At 37.9% G+C, this 12,816-nt stretch overlaps 1 protein-coding gene across 2 annotated transcripts in view; it reads left to right on the forward strand.

The window, feature by feature from the left end:
- The window catches only part of GABRB3 (gamma-aminobutyric acid type A receptor subunit beta3), a 208,667-nt gene that overhangs the window by 150,672 nt on the left and 45,179 nt on the right, over positions 1-12,816 (forward strand). For both annotated transcript variants that reach the window (XM_063091142.1, XM_063091141.1), the window contains exon 4: positions 1,051-1,271. In XM_063091142.1, the coding sequence (XP_062947212.1) occupies positions 1,051-1,271 (221 nt within the window). The remainder of the gene's footprint in view (positions 1-1,050; positions 1,272-12,816) is intronic.

Consider the following 12,816-nt stretch of genomic DNA (forward strand, 5'->3'; position numbering starts at 1 on the left):
TTCATGGACTTGCCATCCGCCCCTCACCATCCACAAAGTGAGGGGTTTGTAGGAGGTGTGTGAACTTAGAAAGCTCCTGGAGTAGAACAGAAGTGACTTTTTTCCTTCCCTGGTTGGAGAGTTTACCTAATGACCTTTGATTTTTCAGCTTGGATCCTTCCATGGTGGGGTTCAGAATGTCCTGTGAATATCGCCAGATTTTCAGACCTAATGATCATTCTAAAATTGAATAGTGATTGCAAAAACAGAAAGTTCTTTTTTCCCATGCCCAGACTCTGATGGGCCTTTTCCCTACTTTCTTCTCACTGAACTAAATACTTTGCAAGGATCACCTGCCTATATATTTTCTTGTTCTGATGGCTGGCCTAAGGAGCCATGTCATAGCCTGTCCCACGTCCCATGGCCCACTTTGGCTTCAGGCTTCTGTTTTCATCATAGTAACATGTCATCATCTCCAGGTGATGTTACAGCCATGGTGAGCTGGGAGAAGAGCATACGGTATGGGTATGGGTAAGGATAGGGCATGGAGACCTCCGAGCTATTGCATCTCTGGTGGATATTTACGGAAGGCTTCTACTCATAGCCCTCACAGGGCAGGACGAGGGGACAGTGGCTTAAATTGCAGCAAGAGAGTTTGTAGGTGGAACACATCTGCTGCAGGAGTTGAAGAACCATCTGCCTGATGGAGACAGAGGACCTGGGGGAACGATCCAGTCCCTGCCAGCACCTGATATTATGACGACCTTTTTGGTTTTGGTCTTTATTTCTATGTGGTTATTTCTTAAGTGCCAATTTACCTAGCCTGCTTCTTACCTAAAAGTAAACCAGAACTTTATGACATGACACACACTTATACGTATACATATTAAACCTGGTATTTGCAGTCACAAGAAAGCAACCACTGCCTCCTACCCTGTCTAAAAATGACATCCATGTCTTTTGGATATTCACTTTACAGCTTAGATTTCAACCCAAAGTTGGCCCATCATGGAGAAAAACACCTGTGGCCAACACAAACTAATTTTCTTTCTTTTCTTTTTTCTCCCCTAGGATTATACCTTAACCATGTATTTTCAACAATATTGGAGAGATAAAAGGCTCGCGTATTCTGGGATCCCTCTCAACCTCACACTTGACAATCGTGTGGCTGACCAGCTTTGGGTGCCCGACACATATTTCTTGAATGACAAAAAATCATTTGTGCATGGAGTGACAGTGAAAAACCGCATGATCCGCCTTCACCCTGATGGGACGGTGCTGTACGGGCTCAGGTCTGTCTCCCTCTTTGGGGCCAATTTTGCAGTAACATGGTGCACTGGCACTGAATTTTTTACTTGAGATAATTATAGTAAGTGAGACTATGTCCTCAGATTAATTAGGAAACATTCATGAAACACTTTGAGCTTTGCAGGAAAAAAAAATCTCATAAGCATAAGATTTGGGGCATTACTGTTACTATAAATAGTCATCCAGCCATTGAAAACCAGCCTCCTTGGATTGATTGTATATAATTGGGTTGCCATATCTAAGAACCCAGATTCCCTCAGGAAGGATTTCCCATATCATAGCCACAAAGGCCTTTAATTAATATCGCCCTGACACTGCAGAAGCTTTAACAAAGTTTTCCCAAAGCTATTTGCACAGTTGAAAAAATGTCTGGTGTGCAGATTATAGGGTATAGTCTCCATGAAGCTTTATGAGGTGGTGCCACGAATATTTATGGGAGTAACTAAGTAGTGAGAGGCTTCCTAATGAGAAAGATCTCTCTCCAGGTCTCCTAATGTAATCGCTCAAATCAGGAAACCAGGCTGCCTTCCTGAGCCTGGAGGAGGAGGCCCCAGGCTTCCTTCGTTGCCCTGGAAACTGCCAGACCTTCCTGTGGTGGTCCTTCACTGCTGGTGGTTAATTATTTTGAATATCACCTTGCTAAATGGTTCTCTTAAAAACCTCTGTCTCTTGCATTGACTTTGCACTGATTTTTACTTTGTTTTGTTTTAGAATAATATTTTGGGTATGTGCATGTGTTTCTCGATTACCTGGCCTACAGGTTCCCTCGAGGCCTTCTAGGAGTGGCCCACAGTTTCGAGTGGAACACGTGGATGTCTTGGAGAAAAGATTTGTCTGAAAATGATGAGTCCAAAGCCATCTAACTAAGACTCCAACAGCTATAAGTAAAATCATAAAAACATGTGCTTAAATCCACACCACTGAGACTTTTGGTGTCTCAAGATAAGTGAAGGGAATTATTTAACATTGCTTTAAACAGGAGCTGTTGAGTGACCTTCTCAATCCCATGTTGTGTGGAGTGAAAGTTGGGATTGTAGCAAAATCACACTTTTTGACTGTAATAGAAAATAGTGGCACATGTCAGCTAAGCCATGGTTTTACTTCAAAAAGAATCTAGTTTGAAGTTTCTTTGGGAGGATTTCAGCATTTTATATTTTGCCCCAAATTGAGAGATGTGGTTATAAAATTCCAGAGGTTCTGAGAAGTATATCAGTTGTGCAAACAATTATTAATTAACTCTGTGAGCATGAAATGAAGAGCCATTTACCTGCCTCCCACCCCCAAAAAAACAAAGCAGAAGCAGATATACGTGTATGAATGTGTGTGTGCGCGAATATGATGTGTGCGTGTGTATTATGATGAGTGTGTGCATGTGTGCACACATGCATGGTACATGTGTTCCGGTGTGTGGTGTGTGTGTGTACATGTATGGAACGTGTGTGGGTGTGTATGGTGCGTGTGTGTGGTGGGGGAAGAGCAAAAGAAGCAAATACCAACAAAAGTGAGTCTAGGAGTTTTTGGCTTTTTAAACACAACTTGCTCTTTGGGTTCCCTCCGTTTCATTTTGCATTCCTCCTTTTCTTAGCAGAAGTAGAGTACGCTGGTATATTACTGTTAAAAGCAAAGAGCTTTAACTCTGTCAGGACAGAATTATATAATATGTGTAAAAGCACTAATACATTTTCAAACTCCTTTTGAAAATCTTGGATTTAGTACAATAAAACAGGTAAGAGTAAGAGAAACCAAGAAAATAAAAAAAATTATAAATAAATAATAATGTAATAATAAGCCATGGAAAAGTTTTAGTAATAAACTTTGTAGAATAACAAAAAATCCTCTCATCAAATTTGTATTCATTTGCCTCTCAAACAGCCTCTTAAACCAGTAAATGGATTTCTAAATAAGTAGCTGCTTTTATTCAAATGTAGTCTCAATATACTCCTTTGATCTTTATTTAGAACCTCATATTTTTGAAACAATCCTTCAGATTTACGTGGATCTGAACAAACTGTTATGAAGAAAATCTCCAGACCACAGACCCAACCCCATGGTCTGCATGTGCTTAGGAACTATGCTGTGTCATCCGACTCTTTAGAATTTGGCATCTAGAAATTTCTGCCTTGATATTTAAAAAACACACATAACTATAGAGATTTATTTGAAGGTTTGGGCAAAAAGTACATTAATAACACAATACTGATAATTTTATTAAATTTATGTATACACATATTCCGTGCTACTCTATGCAAACTTAGGTACCATTTATATATATTCTACATTACATGTATGTATATGTATTGTGGTTTTTGATAAAACAAGGTGAGTGCTGTCATTGGTGGGGCACCCTCCACCCTCCCCTGGGCCCCAAACCGCACCTCCCCTCCTGTCTCTTTTTCCTGTGGTACTTGCTAGATCACATTGCTGACATGGCCAGCAAGGGGTAACCCCAGCAACACATCGTATCCTTTGGTCTGCAGTGCTGTCTGGCAGAGGCCTGGCAGAGGTCTGGCCCAGCTGTGAAAACTAAAGTTGAACTCCCCGTGGCACCAGCTTTGCAGAGCTGGGGTTGCTGCTGCTGTCGTGCTGGTAAGGTACTGCTGAGGAAGGCCCGACCCAGCAGAGACGACTTTCCCAGCCGGCCATGTGCTTTAGACAAGAATCAGGCTGTCTATGTCCCTGAGACCTTGAGGCTGAATTTTTCTTGCCACTGGACACTGGGGTTGGCCCTCACCCCATCTATCCAGCAGTCACCACTTAGCTCCTCTGAGTCCCTTCTCCTCTTCGTGCCCAGCCATTGCAGCAGTGGGATCAATGAGCGCTTTTGCTTTGTCTAGGATAGATGAAGATCTTTGGCTGGGATGAGCAATCTATGACGTAGGTTTGGATGTTGACTCAGCCTTATTCTGGGAAATCATTAATCCTTCACTCTGATGACTCTGCAAAAGTATTTGATAACTACTCACACAGGTGCTTGAGAATGATCGTGTCTCATGGTGATGAAAGGTCATTTTAAACCGTGAACTGTTCTTTCTATGATTCTTAAAGCCCCTGGAGCTTGAAACTTGGGCTGACACTGGCTTGTGCTCACCCACTTGAGCTCAGCTGAACACAGCAGTGCACGGAGCCTCCTGCACAGCCCAATCCCCTGTGACACAAGAATTCTCTGGATGTAGTGTGCATGCCATCCTCAATAAAACATGAGTTCTTTGAAAATTTCCTTTGGGCAACCAAACCTTTTAAGGAACTGGGAAGATCATGGCTGACTGAGAGGCTTACAGGCCTTAGTCCTGTCCCTGTCACAGCTACTCTGTTTCCTCTGACGCTGCACTGAAGTTTCTGCTGTCTGTGAGAAGGTGGAGGCGTCGTCCCTCTCCCATCTTCCAGACTTTCTTCTTCAGTTTCCTGCTTCTCCAATGTCACTGAATTTCTCACCTTCTATCATTAAGAATATTCGGTAACATGCTCTTTTCTTCACACCATCCATTTTGTATCCTCTGATTTCTCTGATGCTAGGAATTGGTAAGGGGGTCACAAAATAGTATTTGATTTTCTCCAAAAGGCAGCTGGGAGTCTGATGTTGAGTCATCTTCATCACAACAAGGGAACCCATATTTTGCCTGAGAAACTTATTGCAAAATCTGTTGAATGACATGTTGTAAAGTTCCTGTTTGTAGTTAAATGTTGCACAAAATGGTTAAAGTTTCCATTTCTATACCTAAAAGGCTGAATGCGGTATTCAAATGAAAATATAACTTATTTCAGAAGACTCAAATTAAGTTGCCCAATTGGTTATTCCAAAACTATATTTTATACAGCAGTTCTGATCAGATACCTTTTCCACCAGAAAAGATGCAAGCTCTCAGAGGTGTGAGGGTCCACACAGTTTGGGTGCAGGTGTGACTAACTCCCAAACCCCTTGCTGTGACACCATCTCCCAATTACTTTCATGTAACAAAATAACATCGATGAATTGCTTTTCAGAAGGGAGTATGCCAATTTATACTCCCATAAACTATGGGATAAACCATGTATTAGCTTTGAATTCTGACACCTGCTTTGGGATTTACCATCATTTAGGCTACTGCAAATAATCCATTTTCTTCATCCTCGAGGCTGGAGACAACCACGTGTCTTGCCTTAAGTTCAGGTTCATACATTTCTCTACGGCCCACCCCACAGCGTGTTTATTCTCCCCTTCATACTTACGTTGAGAACACAGCAACTTCTCCATCTTCCCATCTAAAGAGACCATCTAATGGGCCTGATGCTCACTCTTTGCCTCCTCTCTCAAAATGAGCAGTGGTCCCTGATCACTTCAAGACTCAGTATCCCCTTGGCATCTTCTCCCCACTCAAGGATTTGTCTCCTGCAGTTCTAACCCCCCTTCCTACTGCTGTTCTCCCTTTCACCATGCTTCCAGCGTGCAGCCTTCTCACTGCTCTTCAGAACTATCAGGGATGTCCCTGTGTTAAAGCTTGCACACATGCTCTCCAGTGGATGTAGAATACCCTGTCTCTAGATATTCCTGTTTTCAGAATCGTTATAATGTAACTATGTAACTGAGGACAGATCAACTGTCACCTTTGCAAGGAGAGCTTTTCTCTGATCATTTATTCATTTTCTATTATATCACTGCATTAGTCTGTTTCTGATGCTTATAAACCAAATATCTGGAAGTAGGTAATTTTTAAGACAACAAAATTCATTGCTTATGGTTTCAGAGGCTGTGAAGTCTTTTTTGTTCAGGGAACACATCTGATGAGGGTCTTCTTTGGTGGTGGCTTTTCAGCAATGCAGGAGTATCACATGGCAGAAAATGGAGGAACAGAGAGAGAGATTCCCATGTGCTCTCCTTTTAAAGCCCTCAGAATCATGCCCCTGACCACCATTATTAATCTAATCACCTCTTCAAGGCCCCACCTTTCAACTGATTGCAATAGGATTTCCCACCCTCTTAACAGTCACCGTGGTGGTCAGGCTTCTAATACATCAAACTTGGGGGACCCAATTCAATCCATATCAATTACCTTGTTTGATTTTTGTCATACACTTATCCAGATCTGATTTGTCTGGTCAATTTACTACATTTCTTATTTTTTGACTCACTGCTCCCACCCGTGTCAATGGAGGAAGAATATGAGCTCTGAGAAAAGAACTGTTTCTGTCTTGGTGACTGTTCCATCCCCAAATCTGGAGTAGTGTCTGCCAAAAACAAAACAAAAAAAAACAAAAAAGTATTGTATGAGAGTTAAGTTTGAATTTCAATTCTTCTTTCTACAGTATTTGTATTTTTTAAATTTCCATTTAAATTTTCAATCCTTTAACATTTGTCTTGGTATGGGATGTGAGGTAGCTGTCAAGTTTTCTGCTCTCAGATGGTTAGCTATTTGTTCCAATACTCACCAGTTTATTCTTCCATGTGAACTTTAGAATCATTTGTTTTATCAAATTCCTAAAAGTACCGTTTGTGGTGTTTGTTGGAACAATGCGTATGAAACACCACTTTGTGAAGAACAAAAGCTACACTATGTGCACTCTTTTCTGCATAAATATGACATGTCTGCCTCTCTTCTTGTCTTCATGTATGGCTTTTAGTAAAGTTTTGTCATTTTCTCCATCGACCACACACTCATTTCTTGATAAGTTTATTCCTATTTTTTAAAAGTATGGTGCTGTTAAGAATGGGACCACTTTTCATTGTCTTTCTAGCTGGCTCTCCCCGGTATATGGGAAGGCTATTGATCTGTTTATGACGGTCTTTATGTATGCATCTATCCAAAAGCATATCCAGCTGGGCTAATCTCTTATTATTTTCAACAGTTTAGTTAATCTTCCTGAGGATCTTAGTCTTACAATGATATTGCATATAGGGATGATTTTTATCCTCATTTTCAATAGTTTTTATTCTTGTTGCTGTTTCTTGTTTTATTGCATCAACTCGAACTTACAGAACAATGATAAACTACTGGGATAAGAGTGTATGGTATCACCTCGTTCTTCATTATAATAGGGGTGCTGTTCGTGCCCCACCGTGAAGGACAACTTGCACTTTTAATTCACTGTAGCAATTACTTAAGGTTTTACTTCCATTATGTGTGTCTACAGTACACATGTTGACTGTCAGGTAGTTACTAGGGATGGTGAGGTAGGTTGAGATACAGTGTTGAATAAAATAGATGCCACCAACCTATGGTGTTTATATTCCGCGACTAATTATAAATGAGATGATTGACCTTAGATTATTTTTTAAATATTATAAATAGAAATAGATTTTATCAATTCGATCTATACTTAGATGATCATTTTCCTTGTTCAACCCGTAACTGTGATATATTAATGTCCTACCTTGATCCATTCTTTTCCCAATTTTTATTTTATATTGGAAAATTGACAATTCATAGTTGTATATATTTATGGGGTACAAAGTAATGTTATGATTTAAGAATACAGTGTGAAATAATTAAATAAAGCTAGTTAACATATCTATCACCTCAAATACTTAACATTTGTTGTAGTGAAAACATTTAAAATTTACTCTAGACATTTTCGACATGTACTATATTCTGTTATTAACTATATTCACTGCACTGTGCAATGCATCTAAAAAAAAAATATTCCTCCTGTCTAACTGAGACTTTGTCCCTTTGACCATCATCTTCCTACTCCACCACCCCAGCCTCTGTAACCACCATTCTACTCTCTGCTCCTATGAGTTGAATTGTTTTAGATTCCACACATAAGTGAGAACAGGCAGTATTTATCTTTCTGGATCTGGCTTGTTTCACTTAGCATAATGTTCTCCAGTTACATCCATGTTACTGAAAATGACAGAATTTCTTTTTTTAAAAAAGCTGAGTATTCCATTGAATATATACACCACATTTTAAAAATCCACTTATCTGTTGATGGGCACTTGGGTTGATATTATATCTTGGTTTGCAAATTCTGCTGCAATGAACATAGGACTACAGACATCTCTTTGACAAACTGATTGCAAATCGTTTGGGTAAATATCTAGAAGTGGAATTGTTGGATCATATGATAATACTATTTTTAGTTTTGAGGGGAACCTCCATATAGTTTTCTGTAATAGATGTACAAATATACAGTCCCACCAACAATGTACAAGGTTCCATTTGTTATCTTTCATCTATTTTATTGTAGCCATTATAACAAGTAAGAGGTGATATCTCATCATTGTGGTTTTAATTTGCATTTCTGTAGTGATTAGTGATGCCACTTCTATGTCTTCTTTTAAGAAATGTCTCTTGAGGTATCTTGCCTAATTTTTAAGTGGATTTTTTTGTTTTCTTGCTATCGAGCTGTTTGAGTTCCTTATATATTTTGGATATTTATCCCTTATCACATTAATGGCTTGCATATATTTTCTTCCAATCCGTAGGATGTCTCTGCACACTGGTAATTGCTTCCTTTTCTGTGCAGAGGCTTTTTAGTTTGATGTAATCACATTTGTCTGTTTTTGCTTTTGTTGCCAGTGCTTGGGGGTCAAATCTAAAAAATCATTGCCCGACCAATGTTGTGGAGGTTTCCCCCTATGTTCTCTTCTGGTAGTTGTACAGTGTCAGATCTTTAATCCATTTTGAGTTGATTCTTGTATGTGGGGTGAGATAAGGGTCCAATTTTATTCTTCTGCATAGAGATATCCAGTTTCCTAACACCATTTATTAAAGAGACTGTCCTGTTCTCACTGTGTATTCCTGGCAAGTGTTTCCACATATTGGGGTTTTCAAAAGAATGTTCTGGTCTGTGAACATTTGTTAGATGAACTTTCTGGGTGCGGGAGGAGAGAGTGCAGCCTGAGTCTTTCTATTCTGCCATGTTGCTGATGTCAGACCCCATCCCCTCCATCTATTCTTGAATTCCTGGGATAAATCCTATTTTGATGTTTTCTGCCCTGGCACACATGTCTTCAATTTCTGCTATACTTATGGGTCTTTTTAGGTTTTCTTTTTGTGTCAATCTTGAGAATTCATGTTTTTCAGGAAAATACCCTTTTTATCTGAACTTTCTAATTCATTGGTATACACATGTTCACTGCTTTCTCATATTTTTAAGCTACTAAGAACATATTTTATTTTCATTTTATTTATAATTGTGTTCAGTGGCATCAAGAAATATTTACCTATTTCATTTATATTATTAAAGGGCTAGCTTTTGATTTTATATTTTAATTCTATTCATTTACTTCTGCTTTATCTTTGTAAACATCCTCCTTCTCTTGCCTTTAAAGATCTCTACACTGGGGAATGACATCAGCAAAAAGGCAGACTAAAGTGCATCAAGTTCTTGTTTCCCTATGGAAACATCAAAAAACAACAGGAAGCTATCTGAACCAACTTTGTAGAAGCTCCAGAAATCGGTCCAATGCTCACAGCAACCAACCAAATGCCCAATCAAGAAAAAGCTACATTCAAAACAAGAGGAGAGTTTTGTGGCATTTTTACTTGCCATTTCTCCCACCCACTCCCCAGTGCAGGGGCAGTTTTGGTTTTTAGCAGGTCACAGCCCTGTTTCAGGTTCTCCCCCTCCTACCAGAGGGAGCAGAGCAGGTCTTGTTTGCAAATTATTGTGTACATGCATTTTAAACTATCTGGCAGATACCTGAAGGGCCAAAGCAAGGTGTTCATCTCTGTCTTGCATAACTCAGAATGCAGGCAGGAAAAGAGGCAGGCAGTACTCATAACGGCTCAAGGATGACTATAAACCCACAGATGCCTGGGGCAAGAGATTCTGAGTGGAGACATGAAATAGACCTCAGCCAGAGGGAGAAGCTGGGATGAAACTCTTTTGGAAATTAGGTCATTCAAAAGCAGCCACGTATACAGGAAGTCTTAGAAAGCCATGCACATGCCTAGACAAGACATATGGTCAGAAAAGTTCTAAGAAAACCTTAAGTGTTTACTTTGAGCTGACCCCAAGCTCAGAATGCCCTAGTGCATAGTGAAACTGCAGACTGGAAGAAGTGGCTCTTCTTTCTTTTTTGTTTGTTTGCTTTGTTTGTTTCAGCTTCTGGCACTCAAAGAAATCTCTGTTAAAACATTAACTGAATGACCTAAAGAAACAGAGACTTTATTGATTACACTTGATGAGGAATAATCTTTTCAAAGAAAGTTTAGAAATGTCTCAAAACAGATGGTGTAATAATTTTTAAAAAGCAAACCCTTGGGAAAGAGAAGAATCTAATTTTCCAGAGTTACCACATTATAATGATCAAATACCTAGCTTTAGGAGAAAGAAATTACAAGGCATAAAAAGAGAGAAGAAAACACGGGCCATTCAAAGTAACACAATTAATTGGCAGAAACCTAGACATTGGACTGTGACATTATGGTAGTCACAGAAGATGAGAGAGAGAGAGAGAGAGAGAGAGAGAGTGAGAGAGAGGAACAGACAGATTATTTGAAGAAATAATAACTGAAATCTTTCCAAATATGATGGAAATAAATCCAAGAAGCTCAATGAACTCCAAGAGGGATAAAACCAAAGAGACCCACACTGAGACACATTATAATGAAATTGTCAAAAGACAAGGACAGAGAAAGAATCTTGAAAACATCAAGAGAGAAGTGACCCATCACATATAAGTGATCCTCAAACAGACCGTCAACCCATTTTTCACAAGAAATCTTTGAAGCCAGAAGGTGGTGGGATGATGTATTTAATGTACTGAAAGACAAAAATGTCAGCAGAGAATTCTATATCTAGCAACTGTTCTTTGAAAATGAGAAGAAAATAAGACACTCCCAGATAAACAAAAGCTGAGCAAATTTATTACCAGTAGACCTTCCCTAAAAGAAATGCTAAAGATTTCATTTCAGTCTTTTGGGTTGAAATGAAAGAATGCTAGACAGTAACTCAAAGACACATGAAGATACAAAGATCTTTGGTAAAGGTAAATAAAAGCCAATATTGTAATTTTTTCTTGTAACTCCAATTTTTTATTTTCTATATGATTTATAAGAAAAATGCATAAAACTAATTATAAATCTTTGTCATTGGGCCTACAGTGTTTTAAAATACAGTTTGTAAAATAAATAACATAAGGGGGTACAGAGCTGATTAGAGATTAAATATGCAACTAGGATGTTAAATATAATCTGCATGGTAACCAGAAAGAAAATATCTATAGAATATACCCAAAATAAATGAGAAGGGAATGAAAATTTCTCACCATAAAAAAAAAAACAGTAAAGTGAAAAAGAAAAGAAAGATGAAAGAAATGAGGGAAGAAAAAGCTAAAGGACTTTTAGAAAACATAACAATATGGCATAAGTAAGTTCCTTATGAGTAATTACTTTAAAGTTAATGGAGTAAACTGTTTAATCAGAAGCTAGAGATTGGCAGAATGGACAAAAAATAAAACAGGATCCAATTATATACCACCCACAAACAGAAATCTACAAACACAGATCTAAAGACACAAATAAGTTGAAAGTGAAAGGATAGAAAAATGTATTTCATACAAACAATAATCAAAATAAATCTGAGGTGGCTATTCTAATATTAGTAAAAATAGACTTTAATTCAAAAAACTGTAATACGAGGCAGAGAAGAGCACTACATATTGTTGAAGGGGCCAATACACTAAGAAGATATAAGAATTATAAACATATATGCACCAAACATCAGAGCTCCAAAATATATGAAACATTCACAGAATTGAAAGGACACATAGACAGTTCTATAAGAATACCAAAAGTTATGAGTGCTAAGTACTAAGAGGAAAATTTATACTTTTAGACACATACAATGAAAAGAATAATTATCTCAAATCAATAACCTATCTTTACACCTTAAGAAACGAAAAAAAAAAGAAGATCTAAAAGAAGGAACAAAAATAATAAAGAATAGAGCAAAGATAAATAAAATAGAGAGTACAAAATGATACAGAAAAATCTATGAAACCCAAATTTGGTTCTTTGAAAAAATCAACAAAATTGACAAATATTCAGCTAGATTGACTAAGAAAAAAAGAAAGAAGACTCAAATAACTGAAATTAGGAGTAAAAGTGGGTATATTAATATCAATTTTTTAGAAATAGAAAGGTTTATAAGAAAATATTATGAGCAATTATATGCTAGAAAGATAACCTAGATGACATGGACAATTTCTGTAAACATACAACCTACCAAAACTGAATTATGAAGAAATAGAAAGTATAAACAGAATTATTATTTGTATGGAAATTGAATCAGTAATCTAAAACCTTTCAACAAGAAGACCTCTAGACCAGATGGCTTTACTGGTAAATTCTACCAAACATTCAAACACCAGTTAATTAAAATCCAAACTTTTTCAAAAAATTAAGGGGGAGAGAATGCTTCTTTACTCATTCTATGAGGCCAGCATTACACCATAAAACTAGACAAAAACACTGCAAAAAAAAAAGGAAGCCATGGAGCAACATCCCTTATGAATATTAATATGGAAATTCTCAAAAAAAAAAAAGTAGCAAATCAAATTCTGCAACATACAACATGACCAAGTGGGGTTTATTCTTGGAATGC

This window comes from Cynocephalus volans, chromosome 3, assembly GCF_027409185.1.
Source record: "Cynocephalus volans isolate mCynVol1 chromosome 3, mCynVol1.pri, whole genome shotgun sequence".
NCBI classification, from domain to species: domain Eukaryota; kingdom Metazoa; phylum Chordata; class Mammalia; order Dermoptera; family Cynocephalidae; genus Cynocephalus; species Cynocephalus volans.